This window comes from Bos indicus, chromosome 10 (assembly GCF_029378745.1).
Source record: "Bos indicus isolate NIAB-ARS_2022 breed Sahiwal x Tharparkar chromosome 10, NIAB-ARS_B.indTharparkar_mat_pri_1.0, whole genome shotgun sequence".
NCBI lineage: Eukaryota > Metazoa > Chordata > Mammalia > Artiodactyla > Bovidae > Bos > Bos indicus.
Window position 1 is genome coordinate 90,478,189 of NC_091769.1, and position 16,161 is coordinate 90,494,349.

General features: G+C 42.8%; 1 protein-coding gene across 14 annotated transcripts in view; it reads left to right on the plus strand.

The window, feature by feature from the left end:
- Positions 1 to 16,161, plus strand: part of NRXN3 (neurexin 3) — a 1,810,124-nt gene that overhangs the window by 1,392,730 nt on the left and 401,233 nt on the right. For all 14 annotated transcript variants that reach the window (XM_070797936.1, XM_070797932.1, XM_070797934.1 and 11 more), the window contains one exon: positions 886 to 1,067. In XM_070797936.1, coding sequence (XP_070654037.1) covers positions 886 to 1,067 — 182 coding nt within the window. The remainder of the gene's footprint in view (positions 1 to 885; positions 1,068 to 16,161) is intronic.

Sequence of the window (16,161 nt, forward strand, 5' to 3'; positions counted from 1 at the left end):
TAGCCGTGAAAACTACAATGATATAGCTGTTTTGGCTACCAAATCTGCATACTTTTTCCCAAATGCAGATTTTAAAACTTGTTTTTAAAACTAGACCTTTGAAATGTATGAGATGTAAGTATTTTCCCTGTTTTTCTTCCTCTTTTTTCCTATTTTTAAATTAATATAGTCTTACTGACCCTTGGGTTTATAAATTATAAAGCTAAAACACAAGTAAACATTAAAAACACCACTGAATCCACTAGTCATAGTGAATGCTGCTTGTCATGATCAAAATTCATTCAACTGATTTTTTTTTTTTTCCGTGTCTCCTGTATCTTCTTTTCGAAATTTAGTTTGGAAAGGAGTCAGAAACATCTGGTTTACTGGTATTCTGTCACAGCAGGGGGAAAAATATAGAGTTAATTTTTTAAAGGCCTCTGCAATTAATATTTATCACCTTTTTATATGGCAACATAAGAGTAAAATAGACAAATGCGTTGTCACGTAACTCGGTTTTCTCAGGCTTTCTTTTCTGAGAGGGTGGCTGAAGGTTCCTTTCTTGTGCTGTCCTGGCTGAAATGGAAGATGAAATAGCTCTCCCAAGGTAGGAGAGCTCTCAGACATGGCGTGCTATCCAACCTCTGCCCTTGTTCAGCAGGACCTGGAGACGCGAGGACCATCTCTCGCCAGCATCTGCTTTGTGATAACTCATTTCGCCTGCCTCTTTAATTTGGAGTGACAGCATCTTCTGAGCCCCTGCATTGCATCCCTCTTGGTCTCTGCATCTGGGCACGTGAAGGCCGTCGTGCTCCACGGCTCCCTGTGCAGAGTCTCGGCAGGGTAACCGCAGCTGGCGAGGAGCCCTGCAGGGTCCTCATGCTCCTTCTCTCCTTGCTTTCGCAGCTGGCGCCACGTACATCTTCGGGAAGAGTGGAGGCCTCATCCTGTACACCTGGCCGGCCAACGACAGGCCCAGCACACGCTCCGACCGCCTGGCCGTGGGCTTCAGCACAACCGTGAAGGACGGCATCCTGGTGCGCATCGACAGCGCCCCGGGCCTCGGCGACTTCCTCCAGCTTCACATCGTGAGTACCGGGCTGGGGCCCGGATTCTCTTGTCTTCCTGCTGGTCTGAGTGAGTGAGCCAGATAACTGCCGTGGAACATTCTAGGCTGACGCGACACCGGAGCACGCGTTTATATCCTTTCCTCTGTGCTGGAGCCACACCTAAGGGGTGCTGTGTGTTAAGCCTCATTTTCCCCCCTTGGATGTGAACGTGATGCCCAGAGGGTGCCTCGGGAATAGAAAATATAAAACGCGTCCTGTCCAGACTCCCTCCCCTACTGGGTGGCTTGGCCGTGAGACATTTAGCAGACCACTTAGGTGCAAATTGGAGAAGGAAATGGCAACCCACTGCAGTCCTCTTGCCTGGTAAATTCAATGGATGGAGAAGCCTGGTGGGCCACAGTCCATGGGGTCGCAAAGAGTCGGACATGACTGAGTGACTTCACTAACCCTAACCCTAACCCCTATTCCACTTAGGTGGAATAAGAGACTGACCAGGTACAGTTCATCAGCCTGGTGCAAGTGGCAAGGCCATCTTGAGTGTCAGTGATCTCCTCCGTTTGGCAGTCAGCCAAGGTTGTCTCCAAAGAAGGGGTCCCCAACCTCCGTGCCAGGGACTGGTACCTCCTGCAGATAAGCAGCAGTATTAGGTCAGAAATAAAGTGCACAACGAATGTAGTGCCTTTGAATCACCCTGAAACCACCCCCACCCCACTCCATGGAGAAATTGTCTTCCACAAAACTGGTCCCTGGTGCCAAAAAGGTTGGGGACTGCTCTGTGAAGGGCCAAATAGAATATTTGGGGCTTTTTGGGTCATGCAGTCTCTGACATAGCTACTCAACTCTGCCATTGTTAATGTGAAAGCAGCCACGGCCAATCCATCATTAAAGAAATGTGCGTGATTATATTGCCATAAAAGTATATTTATAAAAACAGACTGCAGGCTGTGCTTGGGCAACCTCTGCCCAAGCCCACAGGCTTTCTTGTCGAGATGTGAAGAACAGATGGTAAAAACTGAGGCCACAGTGGATGGGGCAAACAGAAGCAATGCAATGGCCAGGAGTTGGTGTATGCGTGCGTTGTATGTATCCGACGGTTTGCTTGTATATGTAAACCCAATAAGACTGCACCCTCACTCACTGCAGATCATTAAGAACCCAGTGCAATTCAAAGAAATTAAAATGATTTGGAGGAAAAAATTACTTCGTTATGAGGATAGAAAATATTTTTATAGCAACAATTAACCCATTTTATCACCTGTGAGTCTGCAGTTAGGAAAGTAGGCTAGAGAAGGATATGATTCTCATCCATAAGTACCCAAAGTGCAGCCACCAAGAGCAAAGAGAGGAATTGCTCTCATTAGTTAGCAATGACAAGGCTAGAAAGAATGGATTTAATTTGGAGCAATAAGAATTCAGTTTAAATAGCAGGGGGGATAAAGCAGTTAAGAAGAAAAGGCAACTGGGGATTATCACCACCTCCAAAAAAGGAGGAAAAGGGACGTTTCTTGGTAATCTTTGAATGTGAGTTTTGCTAACGCGCACATCTACTGAGGCACGTGGGTGAGATTTCATTGCTGGGCTCTGGGGTGGTGGTGGCTGGCTAGAACCGTACAGCAAGCTCAGCCCTGGAAACTGCTCCTCTCCAGCACCTGCTCTTTCAGCAGCCCTTGGAAAGAAAAGCAGCTGGAAGGAAAAGGCTTGAGCTGGAAGGAAAAGGCTTGAGCTGGAAGCCTATCTGATCTCAGGGTGAGCCAGAACAAACCAAAAGGCAGAGAAGCACTGGTTAGAAACAATCGGCTTCAAAATGCAGAAGAGGGGTCTTGAAGAGAGCCGTGAACCTTTAGCACTTCCTCAGATGCTTCAGAGACCATATGGTACTCTGAGCCTGAGCTCAAGCCTTTTAAAAAGCCACACCAAGGAGCACAGAGAAACACAGCCATAGTTAGTACAGTTTATCTTTATTTGGCCTCTAAGAACCACCATAATTTACAAAACTGTGAGATTTATGCTGCATATAACTTAATGACTATTTCATGGCAGCTATAACTGGGCTATTATTACCAGTTCACTTGCATTTTCACAGTGATTTATCTTCTTTTTTTTATTCAGTGTGACTTACTAAGAAAAATATGATTTGGCACAGCCATGTGCATCCTTTTCGAGTCCAATAATGTGCTACGGGTTTATCCATTTCTTCCCATTTGTGTTTTGTAAAGCAGTTCCACTTTCAGGAGAAACATTTTCTTATTTTCTGGTAGTTTACTTGGAATTGGCAGCGTTTTTATAAAACGGATATGAGGATCCTGGGAACTTCTAGGGAGAACCAAAGCATTCCATTTTGACTCTTTTTTAAAAGAAACATACAAGAAATTTTACATCAGAATGTGTAGAGCTCCCTTGGGCATTGTGAACTTATTCCCATGATGTTCTCATTGCTTAAACATTCTGGGAAATTCCAACAGATTCTCCTTCAGAGGTTGGGTTAGGAAATGCCATCTGGCATTTTTCAAGAAAAGAAAAAGAGACCCTATGATGTGAAGAAGCCACACCATTCTAGAATGGACCTGACATATCTCTGGCCTTCTGGAGCATGGGACCCCTTCATTGGTGTAGTCATTTCAAATCATCTTTTATTCACTGGTGCAATATCTCTGGTGTCTGCCAGAGACAGAAAGTGTATGTGATGGTACTCCAATAAAAATGTGCCTATAAGAACAGGCTGCAGATTGTACGTTGGTGACCACTGCCCTAGACTGGGCAAACATCCTCAGAGAGATATAAAGAACATGTGATTAAAATCTGATGTCAGAGTAGGCAGAGGAAAGGGAAGGTTCCTTACTATAGTGGAGAGAAGGTCAAAGAACTTGACAAAATCCAGCCTCTTGCTTTGGACACTGACGTAGCTGCATCAGGAAAATGAAGCCACAGATGCCTACTAGATAATTCTATGTGGTTTTCACTATCTGTCAAACATGGATTTGTTTATTAAACACAGTCTGTTTCCTTGTACTAGAGAAAATTACTCAGAAAGAAAGGAATGTAAGGGCCATTACTAAGAGCGGAAAAGGTTGGAGGGGAAGCAAAAGATTTCATTCCGCCTTGCAGTGCCCCTTGGAGAAGAGAACCAGTGAAAGCAATGACAGGTGTGAAGAGGACGTGAAGGCAGGGTGAATCCCAGGGGCGAGGAAAAACACAATCAAGTGGGCGTGAGCAAGAGAGGACACATTTGCCCAGAGATGGGCTCTGGCCAGGGTCATCTGTGGGCAGAGCTGCATTCTTCGAGTGTGGGTGTTAATTGTGGAAACAACCAGAAGTGCCTTGCTGCTACTCCTGAGTGGTTGTCAAGCTAATACATTGCTCAGAAAAAAAGTATAAACTCTGAAATTAGCATGTGTGTGCACCCACATACACATGCAAGAGAGAGAAAGAGAGACATGAACGGAGAGATTGAGAATTTGTGTTTTGTAAACTGCTGTGAAAGGCAGTTCCTAGGAATTCCTGACTTTTTGAGCAGTGGTAACACGGTGTTTCGAAGAAGCCCTTTTTACCCCCAACTTAACCTACCTGAGGGAAGAGAAAATTATCTCCCAAGAACACTGGGGAGTCTGACCCCAGGATGAGCAACCACTCTCTAAAACAAGACTTGCCTGTTGTCAAGACCCCAGAGCAGGAATGCAGAGAACGTCATCCTGCATGCCAGCTGAGTCCTACTCTCTCCATGCAAGCTTTGCATTGGGAAGATTTGGGAGAACAGAAGGCAAATAAAGCAAGTGGAAGCGTGGGCTTCCACCAGCCTTGTCTGCCACCTGTGTGGAAGCGGGGCTGTTAGGATTGAAGTGAGCTGCCCAAGTATTCCACTTCCTCTAGGCTTCACGGTCCTTCTTAACACGCTTGAAGTCTCCCATATCTCTTCCTTTGCTATCCTAAAGTCACCACACCTAAAAAGCCCTTTGGGGAAGCAGGTATCTTTTTCAGCTCATATTCCCCTGGAGGCCCTTGAGTCACTGACTAGTTTAGTCAGTCTTTGTAAGTTCCTTCCCCCACCAGGTTGAAGTCAACCGCTCTGACAGGGTTTGAGAGCAAGTTTTAGTCAGTTCAGTCGCTCAGTCGTGTCCCACTCTTTGCGACCTCATGGACTGCAGCACGCCAGGCCTCCTTGTCCATCACCAACTCCCGGAGTTTACTCAAACTCATAAGAGCAAGAAGGAGAAATAAATCAGCATGACTAATTTGGGGACATTTGGGGGAGTGGCAGGGATTCATGGAGAGAGCTTGGTCAGAATGAAGGCTTTGGTGCCCTGGGGTAAAAAGAATTGATACAAAGAAAGGGACACCCGCACAGGCCTGGGGAGGCGCTGTACGCACACTTTTCCCTATTTTACACTTTGCTCATGTTATCTGTTGTTCTTGCCGAAAGAACAGGGGCTCTTCTTTGTTGGGCTGATTTCTTTTAAACCAAACATCTTCCCACTCACCTGGGTCTCATGGTAATTAAATAGGCTTGTTGAACAAGACAAGAATTAGATCATTAAAAAAAAATCAGAGAAGGCCAACAGATCAAAATAATTTAGACTGTTTGCTTCAAATTAGCTTGCATTTCTTCGTTTTTGGTTCACACGTCTGTGATGTGCTGCTTTCTGTGTCAGTTATTAATTATGATATTAATGAAATCATAGATGAGATGTATCTTAACAAAGGTAAAAAAGTCTTTGCTGAAGTGTGCGCTCATGAAATCAAATTCTATGGAGGGAGGGTCTCGTAGAGCAGAGGGATTTTTACAAATCATTACGTCAAATATAAGTTCCCTCCTTTGAAATCTATTGTTGAGAAATTAATCTGCTCAGTATTTGGAGAGAAGCTATCCATTGTGAATGACATCTGCCTATTGACCCTGTGTGTTTGGAGCTGTGTCATGTTGCAGTCATCTTCTTTATACAATAGGGACAAGACTGAATATGACCAGAGAAAGGATTACCATGAGGTGCTTGCCATTGCTATCATGAAACTCCTGACAGTCTCCTTTCACCACCTGCAAAATAGAAGGATGGGGAGAATTGGGCAACAGTCAGCTTCTCTTTATGTAGTTAATGCAGGGTGTAAAAAAGGCATCCTATTAATTTTCTTCTCTCTGTGTGTAATTCACAGTAAATCCTCTTGGATTCATTTTTTAATTATGAACCTTTCAGGAACACTGAAAATTTATGTGTCAGGGCACCTGTTTTGTTTGACAAGAATCTATAACCTTCCCCAACTGTTTCCTTCCTGACTTACAATGTAGACACTTACATAAAACGAAGGAGTAGAGAAAGGGTTATTGTTCACATCGACCCCCTTTTCATAAGGGCATAGTGTTCTCTTTCCAACACCCCTGCCAAAAAAAAAAAAAAAAAAAAGACTGATGGTATTCTCTCATTGTCAAGTTTGGGAAATCAGATATTTATTAAGTTTGGCTTGTATAGTATTGTTTTTCTATAATTTATAGCACTTGAAGAGACTCCTGGAGAAAAAATGGGAGCAGTGCTGAATTATGATAAATGGTCTGTTGCTCACATCTATCGCATCTATAAATTGCTGGCTCGGATGTTTCACTTGGCTGTCTGTGTGTGAGATACTCGCAGTAAACCATCAACCTCTGGGTTGGTCCTCAGTGAAGTTAGGTGGCTGTTAGCTTACGTTCATCTCTGGATTTGGCCAGTGGTAGAACTGGATTGGGTTCAGGCATGGCATGTGGGGGAATCTGCAGAGGAGTCCAGAGAAGTGTTGGCGTTCAAGACTGGTAACAGAAGTCAAGAGAAAAAGAACAGGGAAACAACAAAAGTATCCACCAGATGCAATTTCGCTTCCCACAGAGTGCTGTGCACTGCAGGCTGGCTCTGTTTTTCCTTTAGCTGCTATTTGTTCATGTTGAAAAAGGCCTCTTCGGGTTTTCTAGGCTTAGGAGCTTTTCCAGATCATTAGCCACTTCTGTGGAGAGGGCCTGCTGGGGACCCTCTCTGCAGCTCCCAGCTTAGCTGTTCCATCCCGGCAGAGTTGGAGGAGAAGGTGGGAGAAGGGAGTGGTGGGGGGTTTTGACTGAGTGACCGCTTATGTAAGCTGAACCAGAGGCAGCACCTGCATGCAAGTCGTGTGTGTTTTCTCAGATCTTTGCTATTCCCAAGATATTTTGATCTAAATCTGTTGATTTTGATTCCACGCATGGTGTTGAAAGGCAGAATGCCATAGTAGAAAAATGTGCTTAATTTGTGGTTGGAAGACTTGGATTTGAGTCTCATTTCTGTCCATATCCAGTGAGCTACTTGGCTTTCAGCAAGTCGCTCCACTGCTTTGAGCCTCTCCTTTCTCTTCTTTAAAATGGGCACCAAAAAAGATGACCTCATAGGTTTTCCTGGGGCTCAGACAAAATAAAGCTTTCAGAAGTTGTTGTTGGCTAAGGACTGCGTGAAAAAAGAAGGATAGTTTTCTTGATGAAATATCTAGCAGGTGATGACTTCATTGGAGGAAAAAAAAAATAGTGAAAGGAAATGTTTTATCATGAAAAGCAGACTTTCATTTTAAGTGTTTTTGAAGTTGCCTGAGACAGTTTCTGCAAGCAAATTCCTATTTTATCTGATCAAAAGCAAATTTTTGAATTAATCACATCTACAGTTGAGACTTTTGGAGGGTCCTGTTAGCATGCAGTGAAGAACCCAGTTCCGGCTGAGCGAGTCCTGATTGAGTCAATAGACTGCGTAGACCCCTGCAGCATCCTCAGTGTCTCATTGTAGGTCATGATGTCCCTACAGTGTCACGAGGCGATGCACTGTGTTTCCACTGTCCTTAATGTTCCAAAGGGCTCTATACTCACCTGTGAAATCATAGTCCATCCTGCCCTAAAGTTCCTTCTTCAGTTGTATGAAGCACAGCTCATTTTGCAAAAAGAAGGAGATGGAAGAGGAGGTGGTGGTCATGGTCCCATGGGTGGGTGGGGAGGAGCAGGGAAGGAGGGAGAAGGAGAAGGAGGAGACAGTAACGACAAGCAGGACCATCAAGGGAGCCAAATCTTCCTAGACGAGGATGGTGTGAAAGTGGTTTGAGACCCACCATGGGCATCAGATAAAGACCTAGAGGGCTTGGCCCTATTCTTGGGCATCAAGAGGGCCCAGAAAGGGTCATGGCTGGAAAGAACATCCCAGTGTGGGTCCAGCCAGATTGAGCAGAGTAGCTGCTGCTGTCAAGGAAACTGGAAACATAAAGGCACATATACAGATAAAAGCATTTCAAAGATTTTTGAGTCCTCAAACATAAAAGAAAAATGAATGATAAATTTAGTGTGCAGATGAAATGTATAGTAATATAGCTGGAAAAATTGAGTTGACAATGCATGTGGAGAATATTTTATAGCTGGGAGACAGTTATGAGAAGCAAGGCCAAATGACCATATCTTTCTCATTTATCACTGACACCACTGACACTTTGACTGTTAACTGATGGCGGTCCTGTTTCAGAACCATCAATGCATATATATAATATACATTTAGGAAAGTCAGAGTGAAGACGGTTTAGCTCCCGAGCGACACTCTTTATATGTGAATTGAGTGTCTTTTATGTGCCATGCTAATTGCTATGTTTTGGGAATTCTGTGATCAACCTTGGCTCACATAGAGCTAATGGACTTGAAAGAACATGGTAATTAAAATATGAGAAATTGGGTTTTCTACACATTTAGGAGATAACATAAATACAACTCTTACTATATAGCTCCTGGCATATAGTGCATTTTCAATCATGGATAGCTTTGGTAATTTTTTATTCAATTAACGTTTTTTTAAACTCAGAAAACAATGTAATTTCCTAACCAATAGATAGACTTTTAACCAGACCTTTGAGAGTCCAACTTAACTAATATAAAATTCTAAGGAAGCATCAAAATATTGCTGATTTAAAGCCAACCTGGTGGTATATATCCTAGATTATTGCAGTTATCAAATACTGAACAAGTTCTGAATAGCAGAGGCTTTTCTGACAGATGAATGCCAAGTGCAGCAAGCAAGCAAACCCTAGGCACCATCCAGTGAGTGCTGGGGCTCATATGACTTAATGACAACCCTACCTTAACACCATCATTTAGATGAATTATCTCATTGACCCACCGCTTACACTGTTACTGGTCATTACTTCTGGAGTATTGTTCAGTGCACCAGGGCAAGAAATAACTCACTGACACCCTGAAGCTATAGATGATGGATTTTAGCTCCCTGGCTGCATTCAGAAGGCACGGAGCTCAGCATATTGATTGGGGAATTCATTAGCCACCCACCCCATAGCATCATGTGCTCAGATCCTGATGCTGTCACTGGGGCTGTTCATCTTGTTAGTGTTTCCCTGATAGATGGCAGAGGGAACTGTACAGCTGTATTAGCCTCAAAGATGGTACTGACAGCCAGACCTGTCATTTCTCAGCCTGAGATGACACCTTTGGAACCTAGAATCACTTAAAGACATTTAGATAAGCCCTGCTGATCGGCCAAACTAACCTTCATCCCAAAGTCAGTTCATACTTGGACGAGAGGAGATGACCGGCAATTAAAATGTTTCCTATTCTATTCTTGACTCCTTAGTTAACCTCTTTTAATTCAGTTTATTTTTCTACTGCATTGTCTATAAGATGACAGGTAATTTAATGGCATAGATGATTATTTCCTACATTTATTTCGGACCGTATCTTCAGAGTTCATCTTACATGACTGCCATTGCCGTCACTCGCCGCAAATACTAAGTGCCAGGTACTAGACACTGTGCACAGACTTTGTTTACTTTATTATGAGCTCACAACTACTCAGTGAGATAGTCACTATTAATATCCTCACTTCATAAATGAGGCAACTAATGTTTAATGAAGCTAGAGAATTTTCCGAGGATTAGCACTGCTAATAAACAGCTGAGCAGGCATTCAGATCCAGTTCTGATTCTTAATTACTATTACACCCCTAATGAAAGTTTCAGAGTAGAAAGTGTAGCGGTGATCATTTTAATTCAACACGTATTTACAAAATGCCGATTTATTTGGAGTTGGTGGAGATAAATTTATTTGGAGTTGGTTGGAAATAAAGACTGTATACACAGCTCTGTTTTAAGGGAAGATGGGCAGTATACCAAGGAAGCTAAGGATACTACTGGTTCTAGACACTGAAGAAATGTGCGTGGACAGGGTGGGTCAGATTTTGGCTGGTGGAATCTGGAGAGGGAACATGCCAAATGAAGATACTAGCATGAGTGTAACCTCAAAGGAAGAGAATGCAAGCTGTATTCTCAAATTAGGTATACAGTCTGTCCACAATAAATGACTTGAGGCAATGGGCAGACTGTGGAATGGCAGAAAGATCCCAAGTTTTAGAGGCAAGTGGTCTATGATTCAAAAATATAGCTTTGCGTCCAACCAGCTCTATGTCCTTGGGTGAATTTTTTGACATCTCTGGAGGGCATGGCAACCCACTCTAGTATTCTTGCCTGGAGAATCCCATGGACAGAAGAGCCTGGCGGGCTACAGTCCATAGGATCGCAAAGAATCAGACGTGACTTAACACACATACACATAAAATAATAATGCTACATGGCAAATCTGTGTAAAGATTTATAATAATGTGTAAAAATGTTTCATGAGTCTTTTCTGGTCCATAGTAGATGCTAAACAAATTAAAGAAATATTTTAAGTTTATTATTATTTTTTTCTTTCCAGGTGTTTTAGGCCTGTAGTGGGGAGAACCTATAATGGGGAGAACTTGAATGCCATATGGATAGATTGGTTCTGAAAGCAGTGAGAAGCCCTTTTGAAAGTTTTTGAGTAGAAGACAAAACCCCCAAGGCTTAATTTTTGGGAAGGTTATTCTGGCTCTGTTGAAATAATATTTTTCAGTGGGTTTTAGGAAAATCAATAGCTAGAGATTATTGAAGTGGTCTAGGAAAAAGTTTTAAAGGATTTATTGTATGATGATGATCATATGCAGAGAATGAGGATGAAACAAAAGAACATTTCCCAGATAGAATCAATGGGTATCACTAGCTGGTTTGATTGAAAAAAAAAAAAAACAGAGCAAGAAGTAAGGCATCTCTGTACTGGGAAGGTTGTGATTTCAATAGCAATAAAAGAGGGGGACATATTAAACAATAGATTTTAGGATAAAATCATAGTTTGACTTTGGTTTTGCAAGTATAAGGCATCCAGGAGTCCATCTGCAGAGCTTCCCAATAGGAAGCATGTGATAAACTCAGATGAGGGAGAGGACCCCGAAAGAGGGACTTGCGGGTTCTCGGTCTGGCAGTGATGGTGGAGACTCTGAGGACTGCTAAGGTCTCTAAGAAGATAAGTGAGTGGGGACTTGGGAAATAGATACCCACCTTTACAAGAGGAAGAAGGAGAAGGAAGGAAGCTAAGAAAGAAGAGGCTGGGGGTTCAGGGAAGACCTAGGCAGTGAGGTTTACAGAAGTCAAAAAGCTTGGAAGAGGTTTTCAAAGCCAAAGAGTTCTAGAACTCTTTTTCCCCTACATGTTTAGTCAAACCTCTGTCATTTGACATCACTTTGTGGAGACATCTTCTTCATCTTTATTTTTATTTTTCACAGCATTTAACGTTTGTCACTCTGGCCCTCTCATCAGTCATTTCGTGTCTCTTCTCCGGGTAGTTGTCATAAGCATGACCGACTCAGAGCCGGAGGACAGAGTCTGGTCCTGACTCTGTCACCAACTAGCAGACATCTCCAGGAGGTGGAAGAGATATAGATGGTGCCCGCCTCGGAATGGTAGACGAGCTTGATTGACAGAATGCTTGTGAGTGTGTCACCAACTAGCAGACATCTCCAGGAGGTGGTAGAGATATAGATGGTGCCCGCCTCGGAATGGTAGACGAGGTTGATTGACAGAATGCTTGTGAGTGTGTCACCAAGTAGCAGACATCTCCAGGAGGTGGTAGAGATATAGATGGTGCCCACCTCGGAATGGTAGACGAGGTTGATTGAGAGAATGCTTGTGAGTGTGCCCGGTTACCATTGAAAGACTTACACAATTAAATAAGATCATTTTCATAGTAATATTGTTATGCATACCAACTGCTTGGGGCTTCCCCAGTGGCTCAGCAGTAAAGGATTTGCCTGCAATGCAGGATACATGGGTTCCATCTCTTGGTTGGGAAGACCCCCTGGAGAAGGAAATGGCAACCCACTCCACTATTCTTGCCTGGGAAATCCCATGGACTGTAGGGATGCAGTCCATGGGGTCACAGAGAGTGGGACCAACTTAGTGACTAAACACACACACCACCCACTTGAGCTCTGATGCCTAAGACTTTGTGGTTGGAAAACTGCATGAAACCTAAAAGGTGCTAAAATGATTATGGTTGTAGTTTTCAATAGGAAAGTTAGCAACCAGGCAGATGGGGGTCAGAGTCAAAATGGGGATTGACCCCCTACCAGATCCCATGACCTCCTGTCCTCCTCAGAGAGTGTGCATCTCTCAAACCTGTCTCTCATCCCTTGTAACATCACTTTAGTGGACGCTGTTTGGATTTAAGGTCATGCTGCTGCTGCTGCTGCTAAGTCACTTCACTCGTGTCCAACTCTGTGCAACCCCATAGACGGCAGCCCACCAGGCTCCCCTGTCCCTGGGATTCTCCAGGCAAGAACACTGGAGTGGGTTGCCATTTCCTTCAATGCATGAAAGTGAAAAGTGAAAGTGAAGTCTCTCAGTCATGTCTGACTCTTTGTGACCCCATGGACTGCAGCCCACCAGGCTCCTCCGTCCATGGGATTTTCCAGGCAAGAGTACTGGAGTGGGGTGTAAGGTCATGCTACAGTTCCCTAAATAAGAAATCCCCTGATCCTGGTGATCGCCATGTGCAGTGAAACATGGAATCTAATTACCCTGATCGTTATCTTAGCTTGGGTGGCTAGCGATACATAAAATTATCCAGCCCTTTTTAAAATGCAAACAGCAGTACTTAGGTTCACTAAACCCTGTTGGAAATGAACTCCACCAGTTGACTTTCTGCACCTGCAAACTAATGTTCTGACCAGATGACATGCATGGTTTTGTAATTCCTTCTGTGTTTGCTGTTTTATTTATTGTCCAGACAGTGTGCCTGGCACTTTGTATATCTCATTTATTTCTCACAACACTGTCAAGTTGGTGAGATTACTTCCGTTTTAGAGATTAAGAAACTAAGGCTCAGAGGATTAAATAACCATTGTCTGCAGCGTTAGGGGAAGGAAAGAAGAGTAAATGTTGGTATGTTCTATTCTGACGTCATGCATAGCGCTTTCAAAAATTACCGATTCTGTACTGAGGTTAGATGCGGTAAATTTGGCAGGATTTACCTGTGATTGTTTTTTTCAATCCACACAGTCAACAATGGTAACCAGAAATGGAGGGATGGAGCACAGTGTTCTGCCTGAAGCAGAATACCTAATTGGAACTAAGTCACTTTATTTTTTAATTTAAAGAAATTCTTCATTTTACATTGCATTTTATTGCTTCCCAGTATTTTTTTTTTTCATCTCAGCAACATAAGGTACCTACTTATCCCCAAACTGCTTTCTTTAATACCCCCATGCAAAATGGGCTTGGAAACCAATCTGAGGTTTTGCATGCAATATGGTGGACCATGAGATTCAAAAGTGACTTTTGTTGTTAAATTTAACAAAAATTCTCTCAAATGTAGTCTGTCTGAACAGAGAGTATTGGATAAATGCCTTCATGTGTTTCAATATGTGATAAATACCCTATTAACTAAGTCTTCAAATATTCTTATGTGAAAACTGTAAATGATATCAAATAATATAGAAACACATATAGTCTCTCTACAGTCAGTGTTTAATTGTATGTATTTCTAATTTAAAACCAAATGTGAATGTCTTTGCAGCGACCTCGGGCTGTCACCCACTGGTCTTTCAGTTTCTAATGTCTAGTGGTAGTGTAGTTAAAAACTTGAAAGGTAGACCTTTTCCCTGGTAATCATATTTCTTGAAGTAGGAACAGATTCCCTTCAATTTGCACCTAACTTGATGCCTAATCCCTGAGGTCGTCAGGCTTTTGTGTTTGCTACTTAGATCAGCGATGCTAGAGTGGGTTTTGTTGCATGTCTAAACAGTTAAGTTTAATGCAACACTGAAGCTTGAAAGAAGAAAATGAGTTTGGGATAATGTGTTTCCCAGAACACAGTGCACAATGGGGGAGGGTCCTGGACTATCCACAAAGCACAACTATTAAAAAAAAAAGACAAAAATCTCCCAGAGGTTTGGTTGGGAAGGTGTACGGGGGCATGTAGTGAGACGTATGACACGACAAACTTAGCTTTAGGTGAGAAGCACTTGAGAGAATTTTCAAGTTAAAATTAACCAGACAGGTGAAAATTAGCAAACTAGTGAATAACAGTTTATTTATTTATTTATTTATTTTGACCACCTCCCACTACATGCCAGGTAAGTTCTAGGTACTAGGAATACAAGAGTGAAACCACATAGTCAAACCCCCTGGCCTGGTGGAGCTTACCTTCTGGTGGAGCAGTCCTCAGTGGGTACAGTCAGAGCCTAAGTTCTACAGAGCTTTGTGAAAGCCTGAGGTCATCTATATTTAATTGAGAAAGTACTGGGTTGGCCAAAAAGTTCATTCAGGATGTTACAGAGAAACCCAAACAAACTTTTTGGCCACCCCGATATTAACAGACTGGCAAATCCCTCCAAACTTTTCTTTCCGTCTTTATACTTTTCTCTATTTTCCAAATCTTCAGATGAACCTCCCTTACTCTTACAATCAAAACAGAGCAAAGGACCCTCCTACCAGCTGGGGGCTCTACTGTGACCACCTCAAAGGCCACTCTAGTTTGTTTTCAGTACAAAAAGGAAACAAAAAGAATACCATCTTCATCCCCAGTTTCTGTTCCTTATTCTTTGAAATGATTGTGATTGTTCCTATCGTTTTGTATTATAATGGTGCAGGATACCTTTAGAACATCCACCCAAATTTCATAGACAGCAGAATGCTAGCGGTATCCATATAGCACTAACTGAGGAAAAAAAGAAAGTCAAAACCAGTCTCAACCAAAGGAAAACCCACCCTCCCCAGAGCCTGACCACACCTCTGTCCAAGTCTATGGACTGTGAGGTCTGCACTTTGACCCAAAGCTTCCCCTCCCCCACCCCAGGCATTTGCAGGATCACCCCCTGTTGACAATATCAGCACAAATGAGATTTTTCCTTTCCCTTACTGAATGCTCCAGGGAACAGAACGGAACCACATGTTTCCCTTTGATTCCCACCCAAACACTGCAAAACACAGAGTGCGCTTCCTCCTTCAAGCTGTGTGTGTGCGTTAAACACATGCAAACATTGGACTGAAATGCAGACACAGTAAGTCAGCTCTGGAGAAAACCATAGAAGTCTTTTTTTTTTCTTTCTTTAACTCTTCATCTTTTATTTGAGCTAAATCTTTGCCAGTTTCAACAAACATTGTTTTACAAGGATTCTTCAAAGAACAGTTAAATTTGATCCATCTGAAATTGATGAATGGATAAAGAAACTGTGGTACATATACACAATGGAATATTTCAGTTCAGTTCAGTTGCTCAGTCGTCTCCGACTCTTTGCGACCCCATGAATTGCAGCACGCCAGGCCTCCCTGTCCATCACCAACTCCTGGAGTTTACTCAAACTCATGTCCATTGAGTCAGTGATGCCATCCAGCCATCTCATCCTCTGTCGTCCCCTTCTCCTCCTGCCCTCAATCCCTCCCAGCATCAGAGTCTTTTCCAATGAGTCAACTCTTCGCATGAGGTGGCCAAAGTACTGGAGTTTCAGCTTCAGCATCATTCCTTCCAAAGAAATCCCAGGGCTGATCTCCTTCAGAATGGACTGGTTGGATCTCCTTGCAGTCCAAGGGACTCTCAAGAGTCTTCTCCAACACCACAGTTAAAAAGCATCAATTACTTGTCCATAAAAAGAAATAAATTTGAGTCAATTGAACTGTGGTGGATTAGCCTAGAGTTTATTATACAGAGTGAAGTAAGTCAGAAAGAGAAAAAATATGATATATTAGCACATATATATGGAATCTATAAAAATGGTACTGATGAGCCTATTTGAAGAGC